At 39.6% G+C, this 14,564-nt stretch overlaps 1 protein-coding gene across 1 annotated transcript; it reads left to right on the forward strand.

Moving 5' to 3' along the window:
• Positions 1-1,257: 1,257 nt before the first annotated feature.
• Positions 1,258-13,295, forward strand: tp53i11b (tumor protein p53 inducible protein 11b; the record flags this gene model as incomplete). The annotated part of the gene is made up of 6 exons (XM_083893901.1): positions 1,258-1,389; positions 8,528-8,586; positions 8,745-8,793; positions 9,722-9,818; positions 11,607-11,708; positions 13,162-13,295. Exons 1-6 carry the CDS (start codon positions 1,261-1,263, stop codon positions 13,293-13,295), a joined length of 570 nt encoding a protein of 189 aa, XP_083750027.1. The 5' UTR covers positions 1,258-1,260.
• Between the last annotated feature and the right edge of the window lie 1,269 nt (positions 13,296-14,564).

A 14,564-nucleotide genomic window follows, 5' to 3' on the forward strand; every position in this document is an offset into this window, starting at 1 on the left:
GACATGAGACTGCTTCTTAAGCTGCCAAGATGGTGTAGTGCAATCAAATGCTTGTAAGTGTTGATGTATCAACCTCTTACGCCATGATGGAAAATGATAGTTTCATGTGTAGCATGACACCTTCAGAATGGAGTCCTGTTCAGTTACGCTCCATCAGGTTTGCATCCACACTGTGGAGGCATCGACACTTTTGTCTGTATGCACTTTTTAAGGTGGCTGTCTTTTCTCAATTGATATGAATTATGAATTTGTATTATATATTCAGTGTTGAATTATTTGAAGCGTAGGATACACCGCATGCATAATTCGCGGACAGGCAAACGTCAACCACAAGACGATGATTCATGTGACAATTGGGACAGCCCACGTCGTGGGATGCATCTTGACAGCATTTGGACAACGAATGCACACTTGGTGGATGCAGCCTAATGTTTGCACTGCGCTGTGGTTTGCTTGATGCCTGCTGCTGCAAAAACCAGCTCCATGCTGCTGAGGAGACTGAGAAGTTTTAGGAACAACCTCTTCACTGCTTGCTACCACCTTGCTGGTCTCTCTCTCTCTCTGAGGTAATGCTGAGCTACAGTTCTGCACCATTATGAACCACGGAAGCCCAAGCCGTGGTTAAAAATCAACATAAACCATTAATGAATCTATAATTGCAAGGAACATCTGTCTTTTAATCAAACAACGTTTCAATGGTTCGCTTGACCGGCTTCAAACTTGGCAGGTGACTTACAAAAGCCTCCAGGGTGTGCAGTGCAGGCTGATGTGGTTTGGATAAGAACGATAAATAAAACAAAATAATAGCAGGCACACATAAAACGGGTTCTGCACTAGTTCAAATTCATTCATTGAATTGATTTATTGCCCAGCCCTAGTTGGCTTCTCAGCTGACCTGCAGGACATATGGCTCTTGCTTCTTGTCCAACCTGAACGGAATGTTTTATTGGTTAGTTATTTGATCCTTTTTGTGTTATTAAGTTTCATAAGTCCACAAGTCCTCAAAGGGGATTAATAGGTTTTCAAACACTTCTCCCAGTCTACTGTGTGCTGTTGTGGAGTGTCTGCCTTGTAGACCATGAGAAAAATTCACAACAGTAATGGAAAACCTAAAATGATACCATGAGTTTTTAATAATAGCTCCCATTTTTTCCCCCCCATTTCTTTCCCTATTTTCTGATTTCATTTTTGGCCACACAGCTCTTGCCAGTGCACATTCTCTAACCTCTCTTTCCACTTCTTTTTTTAGGTGTGTGCACCATGGTGTCTAAACCTCACCCTCCTCTAATGAAGAAGCACAGTCAGACGGACTTGATAAGTCGCCTGAAGAGTCGGAAGATCCTTGGAGTTGGCGGTGAGGATGATGATGGCGAAGTGCACCGCTCAAAGGTCAGATTAATGCACGTGAATGTATGCCGTTCAATTTCAGTTTGTGAAACAAATGCAGACAACAAAGCAACTGTGTTCTAGTTTTAAAAGTGAGCACCTGTTAAAGTATTGCAATTCAGACGGGGAGGAAAAAATTGCCGCAGTGTAAAAGCAAATCAGCACTCACCCACTGATGCAGTCATTTACCCCGTGAAGAGCTATGGATTACTTTTAAAAGCCACAATGGGCTGCTAATTGGTTCATCACTCTTAGTGTCCCATTGTGTGAATTTGCTCTCTATGCTTCAGTGAATATAGATCACATAGTTTCACAGCTCCAGTGAAATCAGCCCGGCTCCTCTGGGAAGACTCTGTGCCTCTTGCATCTCGTAGAGACCGTATACAGCGATGTGTTTACCAAAGCACAACTGCTTTATCTATGTGAATGCTGGTTGAACTAATTTCATAGTCATGCATTCCGAGCAGCACAGCTGTAGACTGCCACTGATGTTTTTTCTGTTGTTGTTCTCTTTCAAAAGGCAACAACAAACATTTTCCAGATTTATTTTTAAATCTGGTTGGCTAAGAATGAGCATAGAAACACTGAACTATTCCTCACTGAAATATTAATCAGGCAAGTGGGAGCAGATAACTGAACAGAACAGAAGGGAGCAGGCATACGGTGGTGGCTGATAGCCTGTGGTGTGAAGTCAGCCCCCTCTCTCAGACCTCCTGAGTGTTTGTTTTCTCTGGTAACGTTTTAACAAGGAGCTTCACCCAGACATCTGCCACTTTGATCTCTCTCCTAACATTCAGTGTAAGACGGATACAAACTCCGAGAGAAGATTTAAGCATGGGTGGACTCATTGTTTGTGTTGTTGTGAAAACTCGGCTCCTCTGTTTAGCCTTTTTTTTAGAAATCAAGCTGTTGAACAATGTAGCTGTTCACCTGTTCTCAAGCATCGAGAACATAATTACATTTCTGTCACAAGTATTTTCAGTGAAAAGACTGCTGGCATCGAGAAGTGAAGTAAGCTGCATGGAGTTGATTTGTAGGGGAAACACTTGACATTATCCTTGTGGTGCCTGTAAACAAAAGAGGGAAGTGCTGCTGTGGTCCACTGACTGGTTTCTTCCTGCTTCTTTACTGTTTAGAGATAAGAAAGCTGTTCTTTTTTACTTCAGTGCGACAGAGGATTTGTATCAGTGCTATGACTGTATTGGAGCAGCTGTGCCTTCTTCTGACAATGACTGCAACTACTACTGTGTCATAATAGTGAAATAATATCCCTTGCAATATATATGTGCTTTTGTGTATAATTGTTCTGGATTTGCATTAACCCCCAGGACCTACAGTATGTAGTCGCATTTCAACATCTAAATGTAAATATTAAGTCCACTTACGGTAAATATTTTTATTCTATATAATCTTTGTTTTTTCTTAGTATATTGTAACTTTAATATCTTAGTATAGGGCAGGGGTGTCAATCTCATTTTAGTCATGAACGCAATTTGAACTCAAATGGGCCAGACCAGCAAAATAATAGCATAATAACCAATAAACAACAAGATCTGCACATTTTCCCCATTTAATTTAATTTAACGTATTATAAACAACCTGAAACTTGAGAAAAATAAGCGCAATTTCAACAATAATGCAAAAGTTTACCATTTACACAACTTACAGTGGGTCTACAAAGCACAACACATTTAGTCACAGGTATCTGAAACGGACAAATATTTTTTTTATAAATGATATAGTTTACTATGTATAAAACTATAGTTTTTCACATTATGAGCTGACTGTAATCATAATAGCCTTGAAGGTCTGAGGACAGAGGATGTTACCAACCCTGTGAAGTCCCGTGAGACAAACTATGTTTTTTTAAACTGTGGGCTATACAAATACAATTTGATTGATTGATTGATAATTTTAACAAATTCATCCTGCAGGGCCGGATTGGACCCTTGGGTGGGCCGGTTCTGGCCCGTGGGCTGCATGTTCGACACCCTAGTATAGGCTGTGAATCTCTTTGTTGGAGTAGCTGTTAAGAAAGCAATTTCCCCCCAGAATTAATAAAGTATTTCTTATAATTCAGGTTCTTTAACACGCTGTTGCACTACTTTAGTAGCAACATTCAGGCTCCGACAGCTAAATCTCAAGCATTCATATAAATGCATCAATGTCTTGTGATTATATTGTCTCCCAGACAATTACCAGACGGCATTATTTATTCTTGTTGTGACTTTCTTTGACAACATACTCGGATGACATCGAATGACAAATGAGATTTGACTTCGCCTGGGTATTTTTCCTGCCCTCTATCTGAAAATGTTTACTTCGTTGACTGAACGTGGCTGAATGAGTAATTGATGACAAAGCCTGGCCTTGGCTTAGCAGCTGCGATCAGGCATCGCTCTCTCTGCAAACAGCATTGTGTATTTCTTCCTTTTCCTGTTTCTCCTTCTCTCCCCATTTGCCTTCCTCTCTATTCTGCTCTAAGCCAGTCCTTTGCCAGCAAGTTGATGCTCAGTTGCCTTTGAGTATTTCCTATGCCAGTCATTCATATGAATGTGTTCCCATCAAAAATAAAACACTAAAGCTGTTGTATAGGCCAGCTGATTCACATTGTCACATGGTGACGAGGTGATGATCAGATATTGAATAACCGAGAGCTCATATCAGCCCAGAAATCCTGGGCTTTTTACCACATATTTAAAAATAAAATGAATATTAAACACGAGACAAATTGTTCTCTCTGCCACAGTCTTTCACTCGGATGTGTTGGCTGGCTTTTACAACACGGAATCAAAGGAAACCAAATAAGTGCCATCTTCGTTCTCATTTTCTTTGTTATTATATCTATTTTTAGCAGCAGGGGTAGAGCTGTGAGGAGGAAAACAATAATGAAGCAGCCGTATGCTAGATTGAATTCTGTGTAAATGGTCTCTTCAGTTCTGACATTTGACAATAAATAATCATAAATCTCAAAATGATGACACCCCTCATCCCCTCAGCTCCATTCCCTAGTTCTCTTCTGTCTCCACCATGAAAGGAATGCAATTTGTCGATGATTACATCACGAGTGTGTTTTATTTTATTTAGGTTTTATCTATATATTTAATTTACACATAATCTTTGTTTAAAACATACAAATTGTTATCAGATTATTCAAAAGCACTGCTCAGAGGCTTCATCAATGATCAATATTCCATATGGGCTGTCAGTTTAGCTCCACAGCAATCATGCACAGATGTCCACCAATTAGTATTTAATATGTTATTAAATTGTTGCGGCGTAATCAGTGAAGTCATGCTCTGATAACATATATGTTCATTTACATCATCTAACGGAGGAAGGGACGAGGCTTCCTCTGCTTCTCTCAAGTGCATCCACTAACATTGGTCTCTAGCTCTTATGCCACACACACCTTTGGAACTGGTCTCATGTGTGATGGTTTTAGTAAAAATCAACTGTAGACACACTTGTTTTCATGTAAAGACTGTCTTTTGAGAGAGAGGTTTGCCAGACGTCTTCACAGTAGCATGAGCTTGTTGATGATGCAGTGGCACACTCTAATGTTGTGGCTCATCTGCTGCTACAGCGGCAACAGATAACTCTTCATCCACCTCCTCTAGCCTCACCTGTGCCTCATTGCCTTCATCATTTCTTCTTTTTAAAGGTGACATAGAGTGGTCCTGTTGCACATAAATGTTAGTTATGGAGGTCTACTTACATATATTAACTTGTTTTTATGGTCAAAAACCTCCTAGTTGCTGTAAACTAGCCGATAGAAATCCTCTTTTCTGACTGTGTTTTTCTGCTGCGAGATTTCAGAGTGAACTTTCACCCCCAGAAGACAGAGTCTTGTGATTGGCCAGTACTATCCAGCACATCCGTTCTCAGAAGCGCAGCGCCCCCCTCTGGAACGGCGGATGCACTGCTCCTCATTATCAAAACATTGTTTTAACAGTGTTTAAAAATAGCTTCTTCACGACTCCCCGCCACAGTCCCTTTTATGACTTTAAACCTCAGTCAGACCCAGAGTCAGGAGACACTGTTGCTCGTGAAACACCTCCACAACGGACGTTATTCTTCTTCTGCGGTTCAATGTACGTAACCGGATGTGCCCGGACTACCGCCTGCAGCAGGACAATCGGTTGTTCAGGAGAACCGCTGCTTACGTAACTATTACGGGATTTTCAGTGATCTCGTTGAGCCCCGAGATTACAATAAAACACAACGTTCTCAGCAATGGCTGAACTGTTTGTTTAGAACCGTCAGGGCTTCATAAACAAGGTAATGACGCAGATACACACCAAAAAAACAGCGATAATAGGAATTTCCGCTCTAGTTACGCTTTAAAAATGCTTCTTGTGTCCATACAGGCCCCAGCTCTCACCTTGGTGAATTAGCCTGAAAGCTACCACCAGATGTCAACATTGACAAATAATTGGTTGAATCTTTCTATTGTTTATCCTCACTCTTACACAAAAAGCCAATACCTCTGAGAAACCTGTCTTCCTAGTGTTTTGTTAAAATCATGTTGACATCTCTTGTGCTTACCAAGCTGAAGGCTTCACGGTTAAATAATAGTAAGCTCCCTGTAAACACTGCCAACTGCAAAAATATTCATCTTTTCTGCCTTAATGGTTTTCATGCTCAAGTGTTTTGTTTTATCCGGTGTAAGTAGTGGGCTGACTGTGACACAGGAAAGGTTGTTAAATGAAGAGACCGATGAACACAAATAAGCTATACCTAAAGGTTTTTGCCGTACTCCTTTACGCCATTTTCATGGTGAAGCACAGCTTGATACTTTATGGCTATATGAACGGTATTGACAAATATATTGACAAAGCTGCAACTAACAATTATTTTTATAAATGATTAATCTGACTATTATTTTCTCGAATAATCGAGTAATCATTTGGTCCATAAAATATCAGAAAACATTGATAAATGTTGATCAGTCTTTGTCAAACCTGGAAATGATGACGTTCTCAAATGTCTTGTTTTGTCCACAAACCAAAATTATTCAGTTTTAATGATTTCTTAAAAATATTTAAGAAGCTGAAACAATCAGAAATGTTCAAACTGATGAATTGATAGTTGACAATTAATAACCATTTAATCAAGTAATTGTTTCTGTTTCTAAATAGCATTTTCAATGCAGGACTTTTACTTGGAATAGAGTGCTTTTGTGTTTTGGTGTTATTACTCTAACTGCAATTAAAATGTATGAATACCTTGTCTTTCACTGTGACATGTTAACTAGCATATTCAGTGGGATAAAACTCTGAGGTTTCCTTCCTACAGGGTTATTGTTACTGATAATAAGAATTGTGAAAAACCATGTGAACATGATATATGATGTGTCAAAGAACATAATCTTTTCTGAGACTCTTATCGTACCATGAAAGTCTCAGCTGCAGCCCATTCAGAGCCAGTCAACAGTTATAATTTCACTGTGTGTCGCCGTCTATTCAGCACAAAAACGGGTTTATTTTTTCCACTTGTCCTTTGTGTGGTTTGACTGTGACCGTCTGTTTACCTCCTGGTCTTTGAGTCATAGTCTGAAACTAAATGTCTCTTTCTCTGTTTCCTATCTAACGCTCTCTTAACATCCGCAGCAGTACATTCAGAATTCAGCAAATAAAGTAAATTGAGTTTTGTGTGATAAATAAGAGTTTAAAATGTACCTGTTATTATAGTGATTTAACCCCCTGGCTTTTGGATTTTGAGCTGTGGACAAATTCATCTTTTGATTATTCTTATAGCAAATTGTTTCCCATAGCTTTAATTATTATTATTATAGTCAATTATTCAGATAACTTGATCACATGACCTCCAGGTCAGGGTCAACAGGCAACAGTGATACAAAACAGGAACAAGCAGCAAATCCATACATATTAAAGCTTGAACCAGCAAGTTGTTGGTATGGTTTTGATTTTAATTAATTTATCAATTTGAAAAGCTCTTTGAATTACTTCTTATTTTTATTATATCTAATATTTAATATATTTGTATCTGTCTGAAAAGCACTTTGAATCACCATAGGTCTGCAAGGTGTTCTATCAATAAACTTCCTTTGGTAATTGAAGTCTGAAGCATTTGGCTGGTTTATATTTGTTTTTGTGAGACGTCGATGTTAGTCGCTGATAGAGCAGCATACCGACGGAATCAAATTTCTGATTATTAGCATTTAATCTTCTCACGTCTGTGTGAAGAGATGCTTATCTTAACAGAAAGTCTTCCTAATATTGCTTCAAGATTATGTTGAATGCCTGAATGATATTTCACTGAATATTTGCCAGTTTCAGTCTTTGTATTACAGCACGGCACACTTAGCATTTCATTTATCCAAAGGTTCTTTCGCTATTTGCTTTGGGTTTCGGGCTTCGAAATTAAATGTTGTCGTATTAGTGTTGATAAGGTTAAGTTAATTTGTAGTAAATAACTCTGTTCTGACACTGCCTTCGGTCAGTTGGTTATTCTTACCGAATTAATTGCAAACTGTTCATGAAGAATATCCTCTTAATCTCCAGGGCTTCATTAAGGAGCTGACTCTTAGAGTCTCTAATTACCTCTTCAGTTGTATGTTGTAGGTCCTTCTCTGACACTCATCTTTTGTTCCCCCCTCCTCGTGGTGTAATGTGCTTCTTTCCAGTAGCTGGTTAAATATTGTCTGGCATCATTAACACACCTATACATCCAGCACACACATGGAGGTGGACTGTGTGAAATGTAATTCACACCTGCTGTAAATAGTTCTTTGGTTTAGGTGGGGGTTACCTCCGGGGTAGAGCATGCAGATGGCAGGAGGAAAATGGCCACTTATTTTCTGTTTCTAATTCTACACACATTTGACAATAGGCAATTGGGCATCATCACTTTCTGGTTTTCAATGAGCCAATTCAAATCAATTCAATTGCCTACTCTATTCACAGGTTGGCTTAATCAGACATTATGCTCTTTCCTCTGTTCAATTTCCCATTCAGCTGATCTGCCATTTAGGTTCATACATGTACTCTTCCTCTATGTAATATGTGGAAAAGTCTGTGGAAAAGCACATTTCTCTTAAGATGACATGATTCATGTTACCATTCCCTTCTCCTAAGTCATTTCCTTTTTCTTTTGTTGGTTCTTTGTAACCTGACAGATCAGCCAAATGCTTGGAAATGAGCTGAAGTTTGCGGTGCGAGAACCTATCGGCCTGAGGTAAGATTTCAGCTGCTGAGATCATCTCACAGTTAGCACAATAGACTGTGTGTGCGTTCATGTGTGTGTGTGTGGTACAGTTCAACATCTTGGTAAAAGTGCAATCAATACCAGTAGCAGGAAAACTACAGCAGGTCATGTAATGTCTTTCTTATTAGGGTGTGGATACTCTTCTCAGCAGTGGGTTTCACAGTCATGGCCCTGATGGTAAGTGTTGCTTTAATCATTTCACTACACCACTTAGACAAAAAAGTCTTTATTCATTCTAAAAAAAAAAAGACTTGTGTGTTTGAAGGTACAGTGTGTCAAATTTAGCAACATTTATTGATGAAGTTGCAGCTAATTGTCCGTTGACCTTACGCCTTCCCTTTCAAGTGTGCTGTAGAACATAATATCCTTCACACAGCATGAAAACTCAAAGACTTTTAGGCCCCCTTTACACCTGGCATTAAAATGCATTTTTTTGTGATTGAATTGCAATCAGATTGCACCTGACCACTTGTAAGTACAGGTGTAAATACACCCGAGATGCATTGGGAATGGATTATCTGCCGAATCGCTTTGGGAGGGGGTCGGAGACACATTTTGATCCAATCGAACAGAAGTGTAAATGCATCTATTCTCAGATGCATCTCCGAGTACAGCTAACATCAAAACTGCATTGTGATTGGATAGCAATTGGATTTTTATGTGTACACCAGAGACACAGGTCAATAGCAGGTGGAGTGTGCATGTGGTGGAGCGACATTGCTATCTAATCACAGAAAACACATTATAATGCCAGACGTAAAGGGGGCCTCAGTTTGTCCATTGTTAAAAAACGTGGCCTGAAAATGAAATGAAGTCATACAATCAGATCATGGGTACACTTCCATTTGTGCCAAATGAAAATAATGTGACCTACATTTTACACATTGGACCTTTAATTGGTGTAATGAATGACATTTAAAAGAAGAGTTTCTTCTTTGTCAGCTCATTATCCTCAGCGTTCAGGACACGCACAGCCCAGTGGCATTAACTCACAAACAGGAAGACTTTGTCAATGCTGTGGTCATTGTGGGGCTATTATGGGGGATGTTTGAGGAAGACAGAATGTTGCTGTGATGATATGACAGAGCTTCTTTTACCTTCACAGGCCTTGGTATTTCCCAACCAACTATATGAGGTGCTTTTTGAGGAGGAGCTCGTCACAACTAGCATCTCTGTTCGTCTTTATGGAGGAGCGTTGCTCAGTAAGTCTTCACTCCTACAAGGTGGGAAAGAAACACAGGACGTACAGTATTGAAGCTATTCATGCGTCCTCGTGCATAGCTGCTCTACAGTGCAATGATGCTGACGCACAGCATTTTCATCTTTATTGAACCTCCGCCAGGAGGTATATGTTTTTGCCGGAGTTTGTCTGTCTGTCTGTCTGTCTGTCTGTCTTTTAGCAACATAACTCGAAAAGACACAGATGGATTTGGATCGAGGTGTCCGCAATTGGACCAGGAACAATTTCTTACATTTTGGGTGTGATCCGTACACGCTGCGCGCCGGCACGGTGTATTTTGCAGGCACTGAGCTGCCTTGGCGGAGGTCTGCACTCTCCGAGTGCTTTTCTAGTCTACATACTGGCAAATAATAAACTGGTGTTCTGCTAATCTTGTGATAATTTACAGCAATGCATTTATAACAGTTTATACTCAAAACACACACAGATGATTTGAAAAAAAGCTCACATCATGCTGCCAAAACCTCACAACCCTGAATAACTTGATTCAGTTCTGGGCATCAAAAGGTCTCTGTGAGGGCATGACACAGATACAGAGACCAATTCTTGGAAATACTCAAAACAGCAGCAGCTCCAGTCGCCTCTGCTTCTTCTGAGACCACATTTACAGGGAACACAGTGGGAGATGACAGAACAGTGTTTGCACTCTACGTATGCTATGGAGGCTTTCATCTGAGAGGAGGTATCGTCTTCAAATCCGACATTCAAATCTTGCACCCCAGTCATTCAGTCACAAGCCAAGCCTACAGGACACACTGACTGTTCATGAAAGTGCCAGATAATTATGGCATGTGTGCTTTCTGCTCCCCTGTTTTGGAGAAATGACGTTGTAGATGTGGCTGCTTTAATTGCTGTAGCTTGAGAGAAGACTGTCAGGCAAGTCGATGAGTCAGTCTCCCAGTTGGTGATTGCAGGGTTTGTAATGGCTGTGAAGAAGCACACCATCCTGCGACAGAGGGGCAGGTAGATCACTAGTCATTCGTTGATTGGATAAGAAGCTTAGCACACAGATCCCCCCCCCCAAAATAATCTGTTTATTATTTTTCTTCACATCATGTGAATACTAAGGAGTTTCTTAATGGGTTCTTTGTTAGTTTTGTTTTTATCTTAACGAGATAAAATCTTAACAAATCAAAAATAGCCCTCTATAGGATTACTACATTACTGGGAGGGAGATATTAGGAAGATAGATAAGACATTAAACAAAGAGCACTGTAGGGGAAAATATGAATGAGCCAGCCTCCAATCTCATAAAGCCAACAAAAGTCAGCAGGGCTGTGGAGATTAGGAGGAAACAAAGGCGATGTCTTATGAGACAAGTGGTGGTAGACGTGGGAAGGATGCAGTCTCATCTGCCACACAGATGGAACCTGGCAGGGAGAGGATACAGTCCATCAGCACTCCCACCTTTCTGCTCACCCTCCTGCGTGTCCCCCGTAGCCTCACTGCTGTGTGTGTTGGGTTGGTGGGTGGTGTGAAATACACCGATCTGAAAGAATGGCAGGGACCGAAATGATTTAGCACAGGCTTTTATCAGAATCAATGAGTCGTGACGTTCGGCACAATCAGTAGACCGATCATTACCCTGTGTTTGTCACAGTTTGTAGTTTGACCAGAGCTGAAGGTAAACAGCAGTTTTATGGCGCAAGCACAGCTGAACTTGTAGTCCTCTTTACTTTACTCTTTATTTATTTTCATTCCCATGTCCCTGTGTCTTTTAATTCCCCCTTTATCACGTCCTTTTTTGCAGGCCTGGCCCTCATTATGTGGAATGGGCTGTATACTGCAGAGAAGATTGTCATCCAGTGGACTCTGCTCAGTGAAGCGTGCTACTTTGCTGTCCAGTTTCTAGGTAATTACACATGTCCAACACGTCATCGCACGCTATTGTTTGCATTTTTTATCCCCCTGACTCTTCGAATCTCACCCTCAGAGATTCACTATTCTAGTGACCTGAGTGGGGTTGAAACTCAACATGATTTTTTTTGCCCAAGCATGTATGTGTTGATACTGCCCCCCTGTGTTGAGTAAGTGGAGGCACATTCATCTCCAAGAACAATGCACATACACGGATGACCTATGACAGATTTTAACAGATGACATCCCATCACTGAGCTTATAAGAATTGATTTTTAAGATGTTGCTGATCACTTGTATACATTTCTCTCTTGCTTTAACCTATATTGACACTTGGTGTTCTGAATTTTGTGGCTTTGCTTTTGTGTTTACTTGTGTCAATTGCTGTTGAACAATATATCATTTTTGCAGCTTTCAAGAAAGAAAAATAAAAAACAGACAACGAAACGACAACAGTGGAACAATTATTAACAGGGTGTCCACGGGGTCTTAGAAAATATTAAAAGTTGATCAATCAATTTTGGGAAAATTAAGGCCCTTAAAAAGTATTATAAAAGTCTTAATTGTGATTTCATGGGGTATAACATTTTGTCCATAGAATTTGACTGCAAAACGTATGCATGAATGTATTTATTTTCCTTCCTGCGTTTGTTAAAAACAACCATGTGCAGGCATGCTCGCCCTGTGAGATCGTCTCGGGGCCGCACCTGTACATGTGACGTTACTCATCTTGCGACATCGAACGAGTTCCTCCTGGCGCGAAATAAACTCCAAAATCGTGAATACTTGATTCAAAGTGTTACTTGTTGTTTATTTTCTTCTGTTTAATTTATTCTTTCTCACTTTGTTCCTTTTCCAGCATATGCGTTCCTTCCTTTGTGTGGTTGTGCTCTATAGATTTAATTGCAAACTAAAATAAGTATATGTTGCTGATTACAGCTTGAAGTGGCGATAAAATATTTTGAAAAGGTATTGAAATTAACTTCTGGATTGACTGTTCTCCCTGAGCTCACTCAGCTTTTAATTGTTTTTAATATGTTGCTGATCAATTACAGTCAATATATTTCTCCCTTGCCTTTACTTGACACTTGGTGTTCTGAATTTGGTTTTTACTTTGTTTATGTCGTATTTTATTTGACAATTGCTGTGTTTTTTTTTGTTTTTTTTACACAATTATTAATCAAAATACCTTATTCTGTCTTTTTGTAAACATTATTGCATTGGTTGTTTTTAATGTAAAATACTTTTCTTACATCATTGCATTGCATTTTTCCATTTATGCATTGCTGAAATGACTTGTACCGATTGTACAGATTCAGATTCCAATAGTTGTACATAATTGTGCCTTTTACTAATAATTTTTTTTTAACATGTTTTTTTTAAAACATGATTTTTAAATTTTGTATATTTTTTTAACATAATTCCTGTTTGTTGCTTTATGATTACAGTGACATCCATCACTTTAATGGAGATTGGAATCCTGCCCAGTGCTGCCATACTGCTGCTCCTCAGTCGAGTGCTCTTCCTTGTGGTCACCATGGCTTACTACTACCACCTGGGCCGTAAGCCGAAGAAAATCTGAGCCACTTGTGTGGTACTTTTAGGCAGGGTCAGCTGAGCAAAGATTACAAACGTGGGGTCAGGAGGTTTGGATTTAGATTTGACTGGGGCTTGGTGCGTTGCTTTGCTCGTGGATGCCCCCTGTCCCTTTTTCATGGCACCTCACCTATTTTGGCCTCCAATATACAACAGATGAGCACAGTCTTGCATTCCAGACTCGACAACCCTCATGAGAAACCTCATTATGAAAGTGAATCACTCTTTCACTGGACTGTGAGGTCAAGACCCTCTTGACACACATTACGTATGTACAGAAAGAGCTAGGGGTATGTAGTGCAATTACATTCCTGTATTACTAAGTTCTGTTATTTAACATTTACAGTACAAAGTAAGTTCAAATGTCTGTTGTTAATGTCCAGCTTCATTATTTAGCGTTATTTGTTTGATGAAAACGTTTGAATTTGGACACTGCTTCTTAATCACATTCAAGGACCAAGGATTTGTGCTTTACTTTGTTTCCTGGTTGATGTTGTTTATGTGAACACAGACTGTAACGTAGTGAAGCTTAGATGTGTGCGCTCTTGTTTGCTTCTCTGACAGCTGCCCACTGAACACACTAAATGGAAATAGGCTGAGATTAGCGTAAAGATTCAGACACGGTCGTTTAAGTATCACAACGGATGAGTGACAATAAACGTTTCCTTACACTGCTGATTTTTTTGGTCGGCACACTGAGGAAAACTCAGTTTATTTTCTGAATCATACCCATCAATCATTCAGATTTACCCAGAATAAATACTGAATCATCCAAACGTGTTTTCAGGGAAAAAAAAAGTGACTTTTTTTTATTATTATTTTTTGAGCGGTATCTGTTAAGAGGTTCTACCAAAGTGAACAGGAATTGTTTTGTACAGAATATTTACTCCTCTGAGATGAATATATGTAAAGTTGTGAACTTTATGTGAAGCGACTCATAAGAGGGTTGTTCTCTCCTTGTTACGTGTTGCTCTGTTAGACAGGACTCAAGCCCAAGTGATCTTACAAAACAGTATTTAACATTGTGACCTAAACTGTAACGCTAGCGTCACAAGCTGAGCATGTGCAGGGTAAACACACCTGGTTCTTCTTCAGTGATGTAGCACAGTTTTTACATGTACCATTATTTTTTTTTAGTCTTGCCTTAAATCTACTTAATATAACAGTCGTCACTGCGTCCTACTTCTTGTGTATATATTACATGTAAATAAAAGTATTTACTATAGTATGGTGGTGTTGTGAAATGAACAGGGAA

Source organism: Microchirus variegatus, assembly GCF_963457635.1.
Source record: "Microchirus variegatus genome assembly, chromosome: 8".
Classification (NCBI taxonomy): Eukaryota; Metazoa; Chordata; class Actinopteri; order Pleuronectiformes; family Soleidae; genus Microchirus; species Microchirus variegatus.